The sequence below is a fragment of the Lycium ferocissimum genome, chromosome 11 (assembly GCF_029784015.1).
Source record: "Lycium ferocissimum isolate CSIRO_LF1 chromosome 11, AGI_CSIRO_Lferr_CH_V1, whole genome shotgun sequence".
NCBI classification, from domain to species: domain Eukaryota; kingdom Viridiplantae; phylum Streptophyta; class Magnoliopsida; order Solanales; family Solanaceae; genus Lycium; species Lycium ferocissimum.
The window spans coordinates 48,970,966-48,992,837 of record NC_081352.1 but is presented as its reverse complement, the minus strand read 5'-3'; the positions used below and the strand labels follow the sequence as shown (position 1 = coordinate 48,992,837).

The window sequence follows — 21,872 nt, the reverse complement described above, 5'->3', positions numbered from 1 at the left end:
TTATACAGATTTGAGCAGTCAAAAACATTGAATCCGAGTTAGTAAATGATGGTAGTTGGTACTTGGGAGTGATGGTCAAAACCAATGAATCCGAGACATCATTAACTACTTGATCACACTAACACTATAACTCAACTTAACTATAAATAGGCCTTCTTTCCATCTCACTTTCACTCAACTCAAATAACTCTTAACACATGTAGTGATATTAAAGAGGCAGCCTTCATCTAAGATGGATGACATGGAAATGGCCGCATGTTTTGACAAAGAATTGACGAAATCGTACGTCGAAAAAGACGATTTCGTAAGTGTTGTCGTATTATATATTTTCAATTGTTCTTTTACCTCTTTTGGTAATAACATGTTTTTTTTGCAGATCCTTCCAACTGACATACTGGAATTTCTTCCAAACACCGACAAGGACGTTGTTGTTCATTACGACGATCATGAGTATAATATGAAATACAAGGTTGGCGTATACACGCGCCTCGCTCAAGGCTGGAAAGCCTTCATTGATCTTTCGCCGGATTAGGGATGGAGATGTGTTGTGTTTTAAGGCATGTTTAGATGAGAACCGCATAGCGTCTTTGTTCATGTAAAGGAGGATCCGAAGATCGTAATGATAGATTAGGTCTCCAGATTCTCTATTCAAAGTAATTTATAAAATTTCTCGACTTTTGCTATCATTTTCAAGGTAATATTTTCCATAACAACAAAATTCTTCAACAAGAGCATAAAGTTCTTCCATGACATTTACATTACAACAGAGCATAAAGTTCTTACATTACCTACTACGCGATTACAACATACTAACAACATAAATTCAGTTGATTAAGGAAGCCGCCAAAAAGCCAATAAATATTCCCCACGAAATCAAAAACAACATCCTTGTATTTGCAAGTTTCTCCTCCAAGTTTAGAACTTTTTTCAAGTCAAATTGTTGTTTACTCTTCAAGCCAATTAATTCTTCCTTCATTTTGTTCACTTCAATTAGATGTCTAGCCTCAATGGAAATTAATTCTTCTTGCAATTTGTCCCTTTCGATCTGATCGCATCTAACGACGACGTCAAATTTTGAACATTATTCCACTGAATCTCAGGGAACAATTCATCTTCCCATTCCCAAAATCCACAAGAATTGCCCTTAGGCCTCGGACATTTGTAGAATTTTCGTCCGGGATTACTAGGAGTCGATGAAGTGAGGTGTTTTGCAATGGTGCCACTATTACATTTTACGTGAGATGAACAGCTACCTTGAGACATTTATGAACCCACAAAATTTTCGAATTAGAACAGAGAGTGATTATGGATAGAAATTTGGAGGAGAAATTTCGTGGAGGAAGAATACATATATGAAGGAGCAATGGTGTGAGCAAGAGGAATTTCATGAATGGAGGGAAAAAAAATGGAGCTGATTGAAGGTGTGATGAAGATGAAGTTGAAGAACAACTTAGGGTTCTAAAGGGTGGTGGGTCGGGTTGGGATTAGAAAGGGGGAACGGTATTATAACCGTTACCCCCGTCGATTTTTATTAAAAAAAAAACGTTAACAAAAATTAATTAACGCGCGGGTCAGGCGCTGTCAAACACGCGCCCAGGTTTGGGCCACTAGAGGGGGAAAATAATTAAAACGTAAGTTGTTAAGGGGGGTAAATAAATAGAAGTTAAGTTTAGTTTCCAAACTGAGTTTTCGTACCAAGTTCAGGGGTTAAATGATGTTTTTTCTCTAATTTCAATGATGGTTACAAAATTACTTATAAAAACACTAATGTCATAAAATTGTTTTTTTTTTTAACTGCAAAGTACTAAACTAAATATTTATGATAGTAAAATCAAAAAATTAGTTTTGATAATAATAAAATCACTACACTATGTGTTAGTTGCCCAGAAAACACAAATCACTGAAAAAGTTAAATTTTCAGCGCCGTAAAATGAGATGTCACGACCATATTATTATTTTGTGACTGTGTACATGTCCACGTGAGAAAAAAAAAATCATAAAGATTTAGTTTTTCATAACCTATATTTTAAACACAAACAATTAGAAAACATAAAATCTAAAAGAAACAAAAAGGAGACATGAGGGGATGCAAATCATATGTACAAAGGAATTTGTTTTTTAAAACTTTGGGGGAGAATAAAAATTAGGGTGGAGATGATAGGGTAGATACGGATTACTATATCGAAATAGAAATTTTTTATTGCAGTTTCGGTAATATGATATTTGGTATGCATTTAATTATTTTTTTATATTCGGTATTTATAAATAAAGTATTAAAATACGGAATATCGTACCGAAGTATATAGTGTATATACTTACATATATAATTCATACATATTACTATAAAATACTAACAAATATATAAATTAGTATAGTACAAAACTAATTGGTTAGACCTTGGAACTTTGACTACTCTATCTTGGTCGAAATGATTTACCCTCACAATTCTGTTGTTTTTGACATTCTAGAAAGTCGGCTGAAATGAGGTTGGAAATCGTATTTATGCCTCTGATTATGCTATTAATGTTTCATCACTAACGACGTTGTCATCGCCACCATTTATTAACTACCATCACCCACCATCTACAACCACCATTCTTTGCCAGAACCAACATCGCCTCCAATTAACATAGTTTAGACTTTTGTATCATTAGTCACCATTTACAATTAATACCACCAACCACCACTACCACAAAAGTTACCAATCACTACTGACAATCACCACTATCAACAACATTATATATCATCAGCCACCGCTATCAGTCATTAATCATCACCACCACCATTAACAATCACTATCATCCATCACAACTATGGGCCTTCACCATTAACAACTACTACCACTAACCACTACTGCCAGCCATCATCACCACAAGCTAGTACGCATCGAAACCACCACAATCAGTCAATACCACCACCAACTGCTACCCTATCCATCATCACTACCAACCACACACATTCAAATGTTGGAAAAATAAGTAGTCTTAATTATTTAGTACTCAAATTTTAATACAACATCATAAAATTTATATACGATATTCAAATCTTAATCTTAATACAAATAAATAAATTCTTAAATCCTTTTGCTTTAACAAATAACAAGTTAATAGGATAGGAGAGAGAAAATCCAATTGGGCCGAAAATGACCTTTTGTAATGAGATTCGACTACAACCACTTCTTACTCACCAAGTTGTTGAGCTAGAACAATCACAATCCATTAGGTGATCTCCTTTCGTAAACTTCAAAAATACTTCAATTTGTCCATCATTCCTTGTACTTTTGTGAAGTTTCCACTGAAGAACCAAAGTCGTCCTATTAGTAAATATCTCAAAGTATTATATAGTAAAGTTATTTTTTATTTTGTATTAATAAAATCATTCGATTTAGCATTTTTCTTATAAAATTATTTAACCAAATTTATTATTAAGAAAATTTGACATGACAAAATAATTTGAGTTATTTCACACAAAAAAAAAAGCCTTAAGTTGAGTGATTTGATTTTATTAATACAGAATAAAATTGAATAACTTTACTACTCCTTCTGTTTCAAAAATATTATATTAGTTTGACTTGACACAGAGTTTAATAAAATAAAGAAAGACTTTTGAAATGTATAATTCAAAATAAGTCTCAGATATGTGACTGTAAATTATAGCATAAAGTTAAATTATTTTTAAATATAGAAATATGACAATCTTTTTGCGACAAATTAATAAAGAAAGTAAAATAATCTTTATGATATTACTCTATTTTTCGTTATTTCTAGATTTGCCCACAAAAGATCTAGGTCTTTTACTTGAGTCCTGACGACTTTTCGTAATTGTTCATTAGTCGTTTCTTGACTGGACTTTTGCACCCTTTGACTGTTCTTGAACATTTGATAAATCTGAGGCTCCAACATTCCATTTTTCATATTATCCTAAGTGGGTTAAGATTTCCATAAGGTTTTGATCAATTCTTGATCCCAATATTTGCCTTTGGATATGGTCAAAAAATTCAAAACCCCTGTAGTTTTCTTGTTTTTATTTTGAAGGGTTTTGTTTATTTTGGCCAGTACATCTAAAATTATTGAAGTTCAGTACTATGGGGTTGCTATAATCCAACTGTGAAGAGCATATTGAAGATTCTTGATTCTTTTTTTGATCTGTAAGCTAATATTTTCATGTTATTACTGTGAAGGTTTTAACAAGTTGGATTCTTTTTGTGTTCTTGATAGAGTTGTTGTGTTATATAGCAATAGTTTAGTTATGGCTTCATTTAAAAAAGGAAGAATAAAAGATGCAGCTTTTAGACGTTTAGCATCTCTAGCATTGATCACTGTGCTTGGAGTAATTTTGCTGTTAGTTCTTCTTAGGACCAATTCAATATCTAGTTTGATAAACAGTGATACTTATGAGGGTAGTACTGAAAGTATTGAAATTACTGAAGCAAAGGAACTTACTTTAATTCCTAAACTAATCTTGCAAAATGAGTTGTCAGTTGTCTTGAACAAGAAAAATCAGATCCCTCCAGGGAACTTGGATTTATTCCCAAAGTTAGCAAAAGATCATGTAGTTATTGTTTTGTATGTTCATAACCGGCCTCAGTATCTTCAAATCGTGATCGACAGCCTTTCTCGCGTGGAAGGAATAAGTGAGACTCTGTTGATTGTTAGTCATGATGGATACTTTGAAGAGATGAATAAGATTGTGGAAAGCATCAAGTTCTGCCAAGTGAAACAAATATTTGCCCCTTATTCGCCTCACATTTTTACCGATAGCTTTCCAGGTGTATCTCCTAATGATTGCAAAGACAAAGATGATCCAGCTGAGAAACATTGTGAGGGAACGCCTGATCAATATGGGAACCACCGGGACCCGAAAATTGTCTCGTTGAAGCATCATTGGTGGTGGATGATGAATACTGTGTGGGATGGATTAGAGGAGACTCGTCAACACTCAGGTCATATTCTTTTTATAGAAGAAGACCATTTCATTTATCCCAATGCATATCGCAATATGCAGTTACTTGTGGATTTGAAGTCAAAAAAGTGCCCCGACTGTTATGCTGCCAATCTAGCGCCATCTGAAGTGAAGTCGAGGGGAGAGGGATGGGAATCTTTAGTTGCAGAAAGGATGGGAAATGTAGGTTATGCGTTTAACCGGACAGTGTGGAGGAAAATTCATAAAAAGGCAGCAGGATTCTGCTCTTTTGACGATTACAATTGGGATATAACAATGTGGTCGACAGTTTATCCTTCGTTTGGTTCTCCAGTTTACACATTACGAGGGTCTAGGTCCAGTGCTATTCATTTTGGGAAATGTGGTTTGCATCAAGGTCATCATCGTAATCTAGCTTGTATGGACAATGGTGGTGTGAATATTGCTGTCTCTGATATTGATAAAGTCGCAAATATCAAACCAGACTGGGAAGTTCGGAAATATGAGCACCAGGCAGGATATCAGGGTGGTTTCAAGGGCTGGGGAGGCTGGGGAGATGTACGGGATCGCGAATTGTGTTTGGAGTTTGCTAAATTGTATGTCTAAGGACGGCCATCCCCTTTTAAGGTTTGGATATGGAAATCACTCTTAGGTGTAACACGTGTGTAAAATTTTAGGAATTACATTATGTTATACATTCACATGCCAGCTATTATTGAATGCACAATAAATTTTGTTTTTTATAGTTTGTTTATGTTTGCAGATAGGTAAGCCTTTTTATGCCTGGGTTGCATCTATAATCTTTGTTGTCGCAAAAAAGCTTCTTTTTCTGGCTTGGCAAGCGTGATAGATATTTTTTCTGGATAAGGCACTAAATTAATGGTTGCCTGTACGGCGTGAGGCAGAGACTAGATGACGTACTTTTATGTAGGGGCAGAGCATTTACTGAGTTCTTTTAGGTGGTTTCCATTTTTTGAGAGTGAAGCAATAGAATCGAAAGTAAAATTAAGTTGTCATTTCCAGCATTGCATTTCTTTTCCATGTACGTTCGGTAAGGTTGTCTCTGTGCTGTCGGAACATCTTATTTAACTCTGAGCAACTTCTCCTTTTGGAATTTGGAAATATTTAGGATCTCATGTTAATCGTTACATCCATTATTACTATGTTGTTTCTCTTCTTGTAATTTGTTCTTTTATTACTGGTTCTTTTACGCGTGACCTTTATAGTCTCTGCTATTTATAGTAAGTTCCTTAACTACATTGACCAAGTAACCTCACCAATGTCAGGTTGCAAGTCACTTTTTTATCAGAAATTGCAAGCAATTCTTCAAAAAGGATTTGGCCTAATATATCAGCTTTTTATTTTAAAATGAGAATTCTCACCTTATTTCTTGCTGTACTTTCAGAAATGCTTAGGGTTGTTCAATGTTAACGACTTGCTATAGTTGAAAGTAGAGCCTGTTTTCTATGTTCTGAGCAGAATTAGTAACTACTTAACTTGTAAGAATTGGTGCATCTGAATATAATTCCTTCAGTATTGATTGGTTCTTTCCTCTTCCGAAAACAAAAGGGACTTTTAGAATATGGATCAACTGATCAAGGAGGTGGCCTATCGGCCAAAGAGCTAGATTAACAACCTTGGGAACAGAGGTTCAAATCCCAGCAGAGGCATAACTAGGTAATTTGTTCTCATCTGTCTAAGCTTAGGTGGGTAGAGTTACCTGGTACATGTGTTGGTGGATTAGTTGAGGTGCGTGCAAACTAACCATGACACCACCATTATTTGATATAAAGGACATCTAGAATATGAAATAGTGTGCCTGTAGAATGCAGAGAAGTGCACAACTTCTATGCGTGTCACAGAATTTAGAAGGATTTTAACAGATAAGTAGGGGATAAGTAGATTTATATCATTGGATTTATTTATTGCATGCCTCTGGAAGACGGATAACCATGAAACTAGTTTTAGCTGAAGTGGTAGTCCAACTGGACTGTGAATATGGAAATGCTGTGCCTTTCAAGATAAAACATCTCTTTCCTATTTATTTCCAGAGTTCATCGTCTGCTGTTTTTCATCTCTTTTTTAGCTGTAGCACATCTCTGTAAATTATCCATTTGATGCCAGAGTAGATCAAGCTTTAATGTTCCTTCTGTGTGTGCATAGTTGTTTTCTTGAACCATTGATTTCAACAATCTCATGTTAACTAGTTTTCAAGCTTATAAACTGAAATCTCTCGTCTCGTGTCTTCTATTGAAATGAGATGCACACACTGCGCTCACTTGATACGATTGTGCCATTGGTGTCTCCAGTATGACAAACCAATTTGATATGCATAGTTACATACTAAAATGGAGAAAACTGAATTGATATGACTTTGCTGCTGCACATGCCTTACTTATTTAAGCTTATATTTTCTGTATTGTTCTAGTTTTTAGTTTTTCATCGCAAAAGTTCCTGTCCTTTGTGCATATATTTCTATGTCTCAAAATTAGTACAGGTAGAGGGTGGTTGGTTGCAAACAGTATCAGTATGCATATGAGCTCGTCTCCCGGGAAGCTGTAGCAACCACGTTTGTTGTTACATTGTTCAAGTTGGTGGTGGTGGTGGTGATTGTGGTGGGTTGGTTTTTTTGTTTCGTTTGGTTGTTGTTTTTGTTTGTTGAGGAATATGGTGCACCATTGATTTCAACCTGTTTCTTTGCTTGGAGTTATTAACTTGTACTATTTCTGGTCCCACCTCCCACCTCCCACCTCCCACCTCCCACCTCCTCTGATAAGGTTGGAGCGATACTTCGAAAAACATCCGTATGCATATAGCATAATATCAATAGCAATTCAAAACAATGTTTTATGAGAACAGTAATCAAGACTCACCTGCCAAAAGGCTGACAGCACAATGAAGTGGGTTAAGCGATCAGAGGCCTGTTCAAATCACAAGACACAAAACACTAGGTGGCTAGTATCCCGTGGAATTAGGCGAGGCACGCAAGTTGGCCTGGACATCACGGTTATCAAAATGAGAACAGTAATCAATTCAAATGCTTCATAACTTCTCATGTGACTCAAACAGCAGAACTGAACACCCAAAGAATATTAGGTACCCTTCAGAATAGTTATCGTTAGTATGTTGTTAAACTGATTTTGTTTAATATGGAAATAATCTATCACTCGATCATGTATCACTATTCACTAACAAAAGATTTAAACAATAGGTAAGCAATATGCAAATAAGACGCGACGAATGGAGAAAGACCTCTTTAAAAAACAAATTTGTCAGCTAATAATTGAATGATGTGCAATTTGTCCCTCCTGAAGTGTTAAAATTTCCAATCCAGAGATTTTTATACATTTTCGTCAATATTTGTTTTGGTAAAACGTTACATTCTCTCCTGTATTGTAATAGCTTGCAATATCATCTGGATTTTCCTTTTATTCTTGAAAAAAAATATAGTCCATATCTTTTGGAAATTATGAATCATTACGAATTTCAAAATGTTTTATTCTAAATTCTAGCCATTTGTTCTTTTTCAGTTTCTAAAAGAAATTTAAAGCTGGTAGCACTTCTTTCTTTCACTTTATTTGACGTTGTGTTCATATTTATCTTTTTAAAGCAGGATTGTCACATTCTTATATTTTATAATGAAAAGTTATTATAGCTACAAAAACAAATTTTAAAGGTTTTACAGTCACACAAATGTTATTATATGACATATTTTAAATTATAATAAATCATTTTATTTTTTATTTCAAGTCAAACTACAACGAACGAATTAAAACGGCAAAATTAAATATGTAGTTTTATAACTGACAACCTTGTTCGTTCTTCCAGGAGGCAGGTAATCCCCACCCCCACGCCTTCCCCTTCCCCCCACCTACCACCCCTACAGGAAAAAACAAGGTTTTCAATTTAAAATTACCTATTATCCTTCAACTTTGACTTAAAACTTCAATTCTTACTCCAACTTTCGACCATAGACATTTTTGCCTCTCCTAACCCTAGTAAATTTTAATGCCTATTTTCTCCTTTCTAATTTTAATTTCTTCGTCTATGTAATATATTTTTATATCTAGTGTACAACAACAACAAACATACCTAGTGTAATCCACAAGTGGGGTCTGGAGAGGATAAAGTGTACACCTTATCCTATCTTGAGAGGTAGATAGGTTGTTTTTGAAAGACCCTCGACTAAAGAGAAAACATGACAAAGAAGATCAGACAAGAATTGACGAAATTAGAAAAGCCATGGCAAAATACTATTGATAAGAATTATGAAGAAAAGTAACAGTAACATGCCGCATATTGGACCCCAGAATTGGGAAAAAGTATATAAAAGTGGACAAAAGTGGTAAAAAACTCAAGAAGAGCAGAGAAGACTCTTTTTGTGGATTGCATAACCTGACTGTGGGCCGCATATTGGGACCCCAATCCTCAAAAGTTGTAAGAAGAAGAACTTGGGACCAAAATATGACGGTCCTCTGTGGTCTGCATTTGAGACAGTCCGCATAACGGTCCTGCGATCAAATGCTCAATCCAAGTTTCAGGCAGAAATGCGAAGCACTAAAACCCTTGTGCAGACCTATTTTGCGGTCCAATTCCAACATCGCACTCCCCGACTCTGCGAACCCTAGCTATTATGCAGATGCTGTGCCATTTTTTAATTAACTATTTTCTTATTTTGGGACCTTATAAATGTAATCTCTAGGGTTTTGTGTCAAATATTCAAGTCATAAGATATTCTCCTAGTCATTAGAGTTTTCTTGTCAAGAACTCCTTCTATCTTTTGCGTATTTCCAAGTATTAAAGTGAAAAGTATTTTCCTACTTTTCAATTTAATCATTGTTAGATTCCATGGCCTTATTTGCTTTTATGTCTTGTCTTTTATTTATATGAGTTTGTCTTTTATTTATCATGAGTAGCTAACTTTAAAGTGGGGGTTGTGAATGCAAATGAGCTTTTGTGCGTGGGTTAAGTCTTAAAACTTGAAAGAGGTGTAGTAAGTGCGGGTATTTAATTACACCTCATTATTAATGTTAATGTGTAGTTGAAAACACCCCTTTTAAGCCTATTGTCTTTAGTTAAATTAAAAAAATGAAACTTAAATTCGAAAAATGAAACTAGAGTCTAGGACAGGGTATATTATTTAGAACTTGGGTCTTTAAACCTCATTTGATTAGTCCTAACCAGAAATAAAAGGGATTCAACTAAGGTTATATTGTGAGTGTTTAAGAATTCAACACTTTAGGCTTGAAAAAACCTGTTTGTTAAATCAAGTGGGTATATTGAGAAATCTTCACTTGTAATTGAGTCTTCAGTACCCATTGCACGTCCTCTACACCTACTTTTGTCAAATAACCCATTGTATGAATTACAACCCTAAACTCTTAGTTAAATAGTTTCAATTTAATCATTCTCTACTGTGTGCTAATAGTCAATTAATCTTAAAAGAGATAAGGGTAAAAAAAAACACCTAAAGTATAACTTTTTTTTAGTTTTCTACCTGAACTATCATGTGTGAGAGCTTCCTACTTAAACTATCACCAACTACTTGGCAAAACACACCTCAACTATTGTTTGTCCACTTTTCATACCTCAACTATCAGGTAGGAAAAGTGAACAATTGATAGTTGAGGTGTGTTTTGCTAATTAGGTGGTGATAGTTTAGGTAAGATGAACCTCACACCCGATGGATTAGTAGAAAACTAAAACAAAAAGGTGATACTTGAGGTTTTTTCTTGACCTTTAACTCATCTTAAAACCAAAGTCTTGGTTATCTTAGTACGCTTACATCATTTAAAAAGGTGTAGTTTGGCGGAAATCAAAAGCCACCTATTTTTGTGTACAACACCGACTCAAAAACATTGAGGACCTAAAGCTAAACTTTCTTAAGAGAGGGTAAACTTTAAAAAAGAATCATATTGAATAACTTGATTTATGCTTTATAATTGATGTATTTGAATTCTATTAAATAATAATAAAATATTATAATGTGGTAAAATATATTACATAATCAAATTCAAGGAAAAATATAGTTGAACGTTAGAATAATAGAACCTGATTTAAGAAGTTGATAACTTGATATCATAATATAATTTTATTATTTTAACTAATTTGATGCAGTGCTTGAGAACTTGAGGGAACAAAAAGATTTAATTTAATCAACATGTTTTTCAGATCATAGATAGCTTAGTCAGAGAAATAATAGAATATAAAGCACAAATTTTATTATGAAAAGAAAGAAAAGTATTATTATTACAATATAAACTAACCATCGTCCACCATCAACCACATTGCCTAAAAATTTCATTTTTATTTTTAAAATAAAAATTTATACTTTTTTATCGTAAGTTTTCAATACACACACACACACACACACACACACACACATATATATATATATATATATATATATATATAGTATAGTATTTGAGGAAAATTATCATAGAATTAACCTATTACCCCTTTGTATCAATTTATGTAATGTACTTTCCTCTTTAGTTTATTCCAAAAAAAAAAATACTTTTCTATTTTTTTTAACTTTAAATTTCTCATTTGATCATTAATAAAATAATCTATAGACACACACAAATGTCTATAATTTATTTTAGATCACAAAGTTTAAAACTTTATACATTCTTAAATTTCATATTAAGTCAAATTGCATTACATATAATAGGACGAACGGAATATATTAATTAATTAAATTAAAAGATGAGGACTTAAAAGTTTTGGGGTCTAAAGCCACTGCTCACGGGCTTGACCCTTAAGCTCACATGTTCGTGTAAGAAAGTTATTTAAAGTAGATTAGAAGTGGTCAATTATAAAATTTTAAGTTTCTATTGACACAATCAAAATTAAATTAGCTTATAATAATAGGTAACTATTTATATTAATTTGAAAATAATATAATAACTCGGATAATTAGTAAAAGAAAATAAATAATCTTTCTGATACATGGAGTTATGATAGATTCATCTAATCTTTAATCAGAGATGTTGGATTCGAACTTTAGAAACAAAAATAAAAAAATATTGACGGGAGGGCTTCCCAGCCAACACCTGTGACAAATGAGAGTTACTCAATTGGTAAAATACCTCCACTCACGAGATAGATCTAGGATCTGAGTCCAAAATGATTTAAAAAAAAAAAAAAAAAAAAAAAAGAAGCCAACACTTGTGGCAAAAAATAGAAAAAGAAAACTTACTACTTTTTCCTAGGTGCTACTGTGGCCTCATGTTGGGATGTGGAGCATCCTGCATCGTATAGGAACTTATAAGTATACTTTCTTAGTTACAGCAAACTTCAGTTGTTTCCTGCTGATTGGTCTTTCAAATTAATTGCTTCTGCCACTATTTAAAGGATTTTTTGGTTAAGCCAGAACAAAAGTGGAGTATCTGCTTTAAAGACTCTATTTTTAGCTGACCAGTTTTCTTCATTTGGCTGTTTCTTAGTGATTGAGAATCAGCACATAAATGGGGTTCTAAAAAAAATGGAATCTTGGATTGCTACAAGATAGTCCCAAGTGGGTATCTCCTTTTTTCTTTTGTCTTTTATGTTGTTGTCTTGAATTTGGTGGATTCTTGTTGATAAAAGATTATGTGAAGTTCTTTTTCATCTTATTTTGGTATAAACTGGGAGACTTTTTGGTTGTTTCTTGATTCTTTTAGGCTTTTCTGTGTGTAGTGTTTGATTGGGGGTGTACTAACATAAGGGAATTCCATCCCCCAATATTGATATCTTCTTGTTGAATATAAGAATCTAACAAAGTAGTTGGAAAACTTGAAACAAAGAGTATTTAGAGATGTCTTCTAGTTCTACAACAAACAAGACTAATTGCTCAAGGAGCAGTTCAGCTCGATCTAGGCATGGTGCTAGAGTTATTGCTCAAACCCCAGTTGATGCAAAGCTCCATGTTGAGTTTGAAGACTCTGAACAACAGTTTGATTATTCTAATTCAGTTAACTTGTCTAATTCCACTAGCAATGTTCCATCTTCAACTGTATCTGCTTATCTCCAGAAAATGCAAAGGGGAAGTCTAATACAGCCATTCGGCTGTATGATTGCTATAGATGAGAATTTCGCTGTCATAGCGTATAGCGAAAATGCACCAGAAATGTTGGACTTGACACCTCATGCTGTTCCAAATATGGAACAACGAGAGGCTTTGACCTTTGGGACTGATGTCAGGAAGTTGTTTCGTTCTTCAGGTGCTTCCGCGCTTGAAAAAGCAGCTAGTTTTGGAGAACTTAGTTTGCTTAATCCTATTTTGGTTCATTGTAAAAACTCAGGCAAGCCTTTTTATGCGATTTTGCACCGTATTGATGTTGGACTAGTAATAGATTTGGAGCCTGTGAATCCGGATGATGTACCTGTAACTGCGGCTGGAGCTTTGAAATCTTATAAGTTAGCAGCTAAAGCTATTGCAAGATTACAATCTATTCCAAGTGGGGATATATCATTGTTATGTGATGTATTAGTTAGAGAAGTGGAGAACTTGACAGGCTATGATCGTGTTATGGTTTATAAATTCCACGAGGATGAACATGGGGAAGTAGTTGCTGAATGCTGTAAGCCTGACCTAGAACCTTATCTTGGTTTGCATTATCCTGCTACAGATATACCACAAGCTTCAAGATTTCTCTTCATGAAGAATAAGGTTAGGATGATATGTGATTGCTTAGCTCCACCAATTAGGGTGATTCAAGACCCAAGATTGGCTCAGTCGTTGAGCCTTGGCGGGTCCGTGTTAAGAGCTCCCCATGGCTGTCATGCACAATACATGACTAATATGGGTTCTATTGCATCTATGGTTATGTCTGTGATGATTAGTGAGGAAGATGACGAGTTGGATAGCGACCAGCAAATGGGAAGAAGAAAATTGTGGGGTTTGGTAGTTTGCCATCACATTTCCCCTAGATTTCTTCCTTTTCCTTTGAGGTACGCGTGTGAGTTCTTGGTTCAAGTTTTCAGTGTTCAGATTAATAAGGAAGTGGAAGTGGCAGCTCAAGTTAGGGAAAAGCAGATACTCCGAACTCAAACTGTTCTATGTGATATGCTTCTAAGAGATGCTCCTATGGGGATTGTTACTCAGTCTCCTAATGTTATGGACCTTGTAAGGTGTGATGGGGCTGCACTTTACTATAGGAATAAACTTTGGTTGCTTGGTGTTACCCCTACGGAGTCCCAAATCAGAGATATAGCTGAATGGCTTAATGAATCTCATGGTGGTAGTACAGGTTTAAACACAGATAGTCTCATGGAAGCTGGCTATCCAGGCGCTTCAGTGCTCGGTGATGCGGTATGTGGAATGGCTGCTGTAAAAATAACTTCAAAAGATTTCCTCTTCTGGTTCCGCTCCCACACAGCTAAAGAGATCAAGTGGGGTGGTGCGAAACATCTTCCTGGAGAGAAGGATGACGGAAGTAAAATGCACCCAAGGTCATCATTTAAAGCTTTTCTAGAGGTTGTTAAGCGGCGGAGCCTGCCCTGGGAAGATGTGGAAATGGATTCCATTCATTCCTTGCAGCTGATATTGCGAGGATCTTTGCAAGAGGAGGTTGCTGAATGTTCTAAAATGATTGTGAATGTCCCTGCTGTAGATACCAGTATAGATAAAGTGGATGAACTTCGTATTGTCACAAACGAAATGGTTCGTCTCATTGAGACAGCATCAATACCCATTTTGGCTGTTGATGCTTCAGGCTGTATCAATGGATGGAACTCTAAAATATCTGAGTTAACTGGATTGTCGATAGAGAAAGCTATAGGTGTACCCTTAGTTGATTTGGTTATTGATGGTACAACAAAAGCAATTGAAGGTGTGCTCTCCCTGGCATTGCAAGGTGATATTCTGGTTATCCTTGGCATTTACTTTGTTAGTTCAATATTTGCAACATGTGTAGAAGAAAGTACAGTCTGAATGCTTAGAATAAAAAATCGTCATGCCTTTTTATCTATTTTTCTTTTCTTAAATTGCAACTTATGCACGAGCTGCATCGGCTATGTCAAATTGTTTATTTATAAATAGATAGCATGTTTGGTCTCAGTTTAAGTTTGTTTCCTCTTATATAAGGACCTTTGACATGAAGCTCCTAAAAAGAACAAAAAAGAAGTGTCAGAAACTAAAGTGGAATTAAATGAACTATTTTGGACATTGCAGTTGGGCATTGCTGGTCTTTCACATTTTTGGCCCCTTATGCTCTGAAACCTGTTCTTTATTTCTTCATCAATGCTAGATATTAGACAACTAGGATTCCTATTCAGGGTACTTCCCTCTTCCTTCCTGCCTTATTTCTCTAGTATTGCCACTTGACTTCCATGCAATAACTTATGTGCTTATTTTGTTCTTTCGATATTTGCCTTGAAAATTATTCTACTTTGATATTTAAATTAAATTGCAGGCAAGGAGGAGAAAAATGTAGAAATCAAGCTTAGAACATTTGGTCCTCAAGAAAATGTCGGACCAATTACGTTAGTGGCTAATGCCTGTTGTAGTCGAGACGTAAAACAAGATATTGTTGGAGTTTGCTTTATTGGGCAAGATGTTACTGGGCTAAAGCTGATTAAGGACAAATATAGTCGCATTCAAGGTGATTATGTTGGAATCGTTCGCAACCCATCTCCTTTAATTCCTCCAATTTTTGTGATGGATGAAAATGGAAGATGCTTGGAATGGAATGATGCTATGCACAAGTTGACTGGGACGAAGAGGGAGGAGGTCATTGATCAAATGCTTCTTGGTGAGGTTTTCACAGTCAATAACTTTGGTTGTAGGGTGAAAGATCAAGACACATTAACCAAGCTCAGGATATTATTGAATAGAGTAATTGCTGGTGGGGAAGGTGAGAAGTTGTTTTTCGGGTTATTTGATAAACAGGGTAAGTATATTGAAGCCTTAATCTCTGCAAATAAAAGGGCTGATGCCGATGGTCGGGTAACTGGGGTCTTGTGCTTCCTTCTTGTTCCTAGTCCAGAACTTCAATATGCAATGCATGTGCAAAAGATGTCAGAACAAGCTGCTGAAAATAGTCTTAAAAAGTTGGCTTATGTTCGTCTTGAACTAAAAAACCCTTTAAACGGTATAAAGTGTATTCAGAATCTGCTAAAATCTTCTGATTTAAGCAAGGATCAAACACATTTGCTGAAGACAAGCACAATGTGTCAAGAACAACTAGCCAAGATCATTGATGACACTGATATTGAGAGTATTGAGGAAAGGTATGATAATCTGACCTGCATTTGTTGTTGTACTTTCTATGTAAAAAAGAAATATCTGCGTTACGCTCAGGCCATTGCACTAGTATTTCTGCACATCAGGATCATAGCTGTAGGTTATATGTACTTGCAAAGATTGCTAAGGAAGCCTTTCTTTTTTTTTTTTTGCCCGTTTGATAGAGATATCTTTGCTTTCAGAAGTCTTTGATGTCTTTCTCTCTTCTTGATGTTAGCTCATGTATCTCTATGGTGAAAGGTGGATATGGAGTGAAACATATGAAAAAAGGGTTGCTTAGAAGTTCCCTTAGGTTATTTGAAAGGCTAATGATCCACAATTTATGCTATGTGGTCACTATTAGGTTGAAGGCTCTTACCCTATGTTGGGAAAATAGGGAAAAGAAGTGAAGAGAAGTCAAAGTACAAGAAGGGAAAATAGGAAAGAGAATAGTGGGCCTGAAATGAAATTTATCTCCTCTCTAGTTTCCAAACTGAGAATTAGATGTGGCACACTGTATGACAACCTATGTTGCGTGGACTCTTCAAAATTCATGTCGCACCGTGTCGAAACGACATGTGTGTGGGATTGATACCTGATTTGGTCAACTTACCTTGGGTACTTTGACTACATTCTATGTCCTTGAAGTATAGATTGATTGGGTATTTGGTTTGATTTTTGGGTTTATTATATATATATATATATATACACACACACACCCTCCGTCCCAATTTATGTGAAGTTGTTTGACTGGGCACATAGTTAAGAATGAAAGAAAGACTTTTGAAAGTTGTGATCTAAAATAAGCCATAGATATTTGTGTGGCTATAAATCATCTCCTTAAGGGTAAAATGGGAAGTTTAAAGTTAAATAGTTACTAAATATAGAAAGATGTTAATACTTTTTGGGACTAAAAAGAAAAAAAAAATGTCACATAAATTGGGAGAGAGAGAGAGAGAGAGAGTATATAAAGTATGAAAACGCTCTTCTATTACGCAAGATATTTTATGAACAAAATTTTGGAGTTTTAAGAATAACATTGTATTAGTTTTAGTTCAATAACTTTAATTAATCAAAATGTGTAGTTTATATGTCGTAGTATACATTTATTGGTCGTATCTCGGCACTCATATCCGCACTCGGATCCATACCTTCAACAACAACAACCTACCCGGTGTAATCCCACAGGTGGGGTCTGGAGGGTAAAGTGTACGCAGACCTCACCCCTACCTCATGGAGGTAAAGAGGCTATTTCCAAAAGACTCTCGGCTCAAGTAACGCATATCAAAGCAATTAGAAAAGGAAAATACAGAATTAAATCAGTCATAGCAAATAATAGGTTGAGCATTACATAGCGTTCAGAAAAGGGAAAAAAAAAAAAGGAACAGTAACAACAGTCAAATAATACGATAACCGAAGCGCAAGAAACAACAGGTAGTAACAGGAATAAAAGGACAAGGAACTAAAAGAATAATGCTACTACTAGTGGTATGAAAGGAGAAACAGGTACAGTGCACCAAACTACCACCAAACCTATCTCGCACGAAAGAGAGACAACGCTCAACTACCTAGTAACCTTCTACCCTAATCCATGAACTCCATATCCTTCTATCTAAGGTCATGTCCTCGGTAAGCTGAAGATACATCATGTCTTGTATAATCCTAAAATTTAGTAACTTGATTTTATATCCGTAACAAAGGAAGATGAGCAGGAATAAACTCATGGGTGAACAAGAAGTTAAAGAGTTGAGGGTGAAATATATCATGTAGCTAATCCATGATCCAAATCTGATGGATGATAACTGCCTTAAAATGTGAAATTTGTACTTTTAATCAAGAATTTAATCTTCAAGTAGCTGTCAGTAAACTGTATATGGCAATACACGATACAAACTGCGGTATATGATAATGTTTGTGTCTTCTTAGCGTCACACCAACTTGCATCTTTTGAAGCATTTAGCATATATTAGACTAGCAAACTATGTCCGTGCGATGCACGGGGCCCAACATGATTAATTTAGTGACTCACTTTAGTTGGTCTTTATGGTTTGAATATTTTGCAAATGATATCGCGATTCTCCTTAGTGAGTCTCCATATTTTGTTTCTTTTCCTCTTATTTTCCCCCTCAATTTCTCAATTGTTGTTAACATTTGTCTTATTTTGGTTATGTCCGCCTCTTTTTATATTTAGTAAGTTGACAATTTGAATATCCTATATGTCAAGTTTATAATCACAAGATTCAAAGGATATTTTATTATATTATACATATTTTTAATTTAGAACCACAGAATTCAAAAGTCTATCTTTATTTCTTAAACACCGTGTCTAGTCAAACTTAGACACTTAAATTGAGACAGAGGTAGTATATGCCAAATGAAGGAAATGAAAGGACAATTGAGACACTGCGTTAGATCTAATTAACAAAGAAATTTGTAGAATAAACTCACCAAAGTATTTAAATAGGAAAAATTAAAAGAAAATCTCAAATTCAGAGTCCCAACTATATGAACCATCAAGCAGCCCAGAGAAAAATCAGATCGAGCAAGTGAAGATTGGAGAAGTGGAATAAAAGCTGAGAGACCATTGGAATAGTGAAGAAGAAAGACATTACTCACGTTAGTTAATCTTTATGGTTTGTATATTTTGCAAAGGATACCGCGATTCTCCTTAATGAGTCTCCATATTTTGTTTCTTTTTCTCTTATTTTTCCCTTAATTTCTCAATTGTTATTAAAATTTGTCTTATTTTGGTTTTATCCGCCTCTTTTTATATTTAGTAAGTTGACAATTCAAACATCCTGCATGTCAAGTTTATAATCACAAGATTCAAAGGATATTTTATTATATTATATACATTTTTAATTTAGAATCACAAGATTCAAAAGTCTATCTTTATTTCTTAAACTCCGTGTCTAGTCAAACTTAGACACTTAAATTGAGACAGAGGGACTATATGCCAAATGAAGGAAATGAAATGACAATTGAGACACTGCGGACACGTGGAGACTTAAAAAGTAAACACACAAGAGGTAGAATTAATGTTAAACTTATGAAATGTACACATGTTAGTCCCTGCTTAGAGTACAATTTCATGTGCTTTCTATAATAGAGGAATAAAATGAAGTGTAGAAGTAAAGAAATATGATAACGTAAAAGTGGAATACACGTGTACAGAGAATAGGTGGCAAACCAAGTACCCCTCCGTCCCAAAAAGATTGTCCTAGTTTGACTTGGCACAGAGGAAATAAATGTGTCGGAGAATTAAAATTGAAGTGCATACGTGTACACATGAGAAGAGAATAACTATTCATTACTACGATATATGTCCACTTGGGATAAAAAAGTAGTTAGTTAAAGTGTACAATTTATATAGCTTTTGGTACAAGTATTCATTGCGTGTACAATTTATAAAGCTTTTGGTACGAGCATTCACAGCTGTGTTATTCTCTCTTGGATAGTTATATTTAGCAAGAACGTGAAATGTCAAAAGTGAACAAGTAAAAGTGCACGGAGGAAATAAATATGTGTCGGAGAATTAAAATTGAAGTGCATATGTGTATACATGAGAAGAGAATAAATATTCAGTATTATGACATATATTCACGTGGGATTTATTAATTCTTAAAGAAAAAGTACACGAAAAAAATAAATTTGTGTAGGAGAGTTAAAATTGAACATGAGAAGAGAATAAATATTCATTAAGAACGTGAAAAGTCAAAAGTGAATAAGTAAAAGTGCACGGAGGAAATAAATGTGTTGGAGAATTAAAATTGAAATGCATATGTGTATACATGAGAAGAGAATAAATATTCAATACTATGACATATATCCACGTGGAATTTATTAATTCTTAAAGAAAAATTACACGGAAAAAATAAATTTGTGTAGGAGAGTTAAAATTGAATATGAGAATAGAATAAATATTCAGTAAGAACGTGAAAAGTCAAAAGTGAATAAGTAAAAGTGCACGGAGGAAATAAATGTGTCGGAGAATTAAAATTTAAGTGCAAACGTCTATACATGAGAAGGGAATAAATATTAAGTACTATAATATATGTCGACGTGGAATTAAAAAATAGTTGGATAAAGTGTACAAGTTATATAGCTTATGGTACAAGCATTCATTGCGTGTACAATTTGTAAAGCTTTTAGTACAAGTTGGGTATGCTGTGTTCGTACCTGCAAGGCACTTATGTATATTAGAAATGTATAAGATCTGGTACTGGAGACGTATCAGATTATTATCTTTATTTATTTTTGGACTGGTCCTGATCGTTGCAATATTTTTTTCAGCTATATGGAAATGAATTCTTGTGAGTTCAATCTTGGCGAAGTTGTTAAAGTGGTCATTAATCAAGTTATGATTCTAAGTCAGGAGCGCAAGGTTCAGGTCACATGGGACTCACCTGTCGAAGTATCACAGTTTTACCTGATTGGTGATAATTTGAGGCTTCAACAAGTCCTTTCTGACTTTTTGAACACAGCTATCCTCTTTACTCTTCCCTTTGAAGACTCCTCTGTGCATTTCAGAGTAATTCCAAGGAAGGAACGTATAGGGATGAAGATGCACGTCATGCATCTTGAATTTCGGTAATCATTCTCTTATCACTCAGCTTTGGATTTATTGGTTATCTTGCATGCAAGTCATTTTTCAAAATGAAGTCTATGGGCCTGTTTTAGATTGTAAGGAACTAACTACTGCTAATTATCTCAGCGTAATTCTAGCTACGTTGTCAAGGTTGTGATTGTACTCCTTAAACTTCTTTTGCTGTTTTATGGGAAAACATGATTTTTTTGAAGTATTGTTTGTGCGGCTTAAAATGTTTAAACAGAGGAAATTGCAGAAATTTGACTAATACGAGTACTAATGTGACAAGGTGGGGAAGTTCCACTCATCATTTCCTCGAAGTCATTTTTGCTCTAATGACATCCGAAGAAAGCTACTCTGGATGAAACATAGGAGACCTTTAAGTGAACATGTAAATTCTCTTGAATTGGAGGTGACAGATGCATATAGCGTACCTGCAGACCATGCTGAAGCTGAAAAAGGCTAAAGTTTTTTGACCTGGTGAAGCAGCATGAAGATGCCCTACTGCGCGTTAATCTTTTAACTCTCTTGACGTAATATGGGATTATAATAATAAACATATTAAATAGGGGCAATCTGCCTCAAATTTCTTTTCCCTGATTGGTTATAATTTACCTAGAAGTAGCAGATGCAGTGCTTGATTAGGCTTTTAGCAGTTTTCACTGATTTGTAGAGACTTCAAGTATTGAAACTATCTGGAATGCTCCTTTTCTGTCTCCCTTTTCTGGAATTAACATTACATATATTATCATAATATCCAACATTTTCTTCTTGTTAAAAAAAAAAAAGAAAAAGGGGATGGAAAGAGAAGGGGCAAGTTGAGATTACCCTCAAGTAAAGAAAGAAGAAAGCAAGGAAAAAAGTATATAAAATCTCTCAATTTATCCATATTTTATAGAGATGCAATTAATCTTCTGTATTATTCCACATTATTGTACTTTGGCTCGTGACCATTCTTACTATTTGAAGGGGAAAAGCTTCCTCCGACAATTCTGTCAAGGCAGTTGTGTCAAAGGTAGCTTAAATTGATCACATTGTGAAAATAAGAAAGAAGTAAATAAGTAGACAAACAGAACCGCAACAAGATGGATAAAACCAAAATTGAGGAGACTAAATATAATCATTTGAACCCACACCTTCGACTGTGCACTTAAAGAA

General features: G+C 34.7%; 2 protein-coding genes across 2 annotated transcripts; both read left to right on the top strand.

Annotated features, from left to right (window-relative positions):
- The first annotated feature begins 3,787 nt into the window (after positions 1–3,787).
- Positions 3,788–6,068, top strand: LOC132036182 (alpha-1,6-mannosyl-glycoprotein 2-beta-N-acetylglucosaminyltransferase). The gene is made up of 2 exons (XM_059426448.1): positions 3,788–5,547; positions 5,684–6,068. The coding sequence occupies exon 1, from the start codon at positions 4,249–4,251 to the stop codon at positions 5,524–5,526; it is 1,278 nt and encodes a 425-aa protein (XP_059282431.1). The 5' UTR covers positions 3,788–4,248; the 3' UTR covers positions 5,527–5,547; positions 5,684–6,068.
- A 6,077-nt stretch (positions 6,069–12,145) lies between these two features.
- LOC132036180 (phytochrome C) lies at positions 12,146–21,487 on the top strand. Its single transcript, XM_059426445.1, has 3 exons — positions 12,146–14,759; positions 15,318–16,134; positions 20,420–21,487. Exons 1-3 carry the CDS (start codon positions 12,719–12,721, stop codon positions 20,718–20,720), a joined length of 3,159 nt encoding a protein of 1,052 aa, XP_059282428.1. The 5' UTR covers positions 12,146–12,718; the 3' UTR covers positions 20,721–21,487.
- Positions 21,488–21,872: the final 385 nt, after the last annotated feature.

Bases quoted from the DNA above. Each gene is read 5' to 3' on its own strand.
- LOC132036182 (XM_059426448.1), top strand. From the start codon at position 4,249: ATGGCTTCATTTAAAAAAGGAAGAATAAAAGATGCAGCTTTTAGACGT.
- LOC132036180 (XM_059426445.1), top strand. From the start codon at position 12,719: ATGTCTTCTAGTTCTACAACAAACAAGACTAATTGCTCAAGGAGCAGT. The intron at 14,760-15,317 runs GTGATATTCTGG...ATTAAATTGCAG, and splicing joins GCTCTCCCTGGCATTGCAAG to GCAAGGAGGAGAAAAATGTA. The intron at 16,135-20,419 runs GTATGATAATCT...TATTTTTTTCAG, and splicing joins ATTGAGAGTATTGAGGAAAG to CTATATGGAAATGAATTCTT.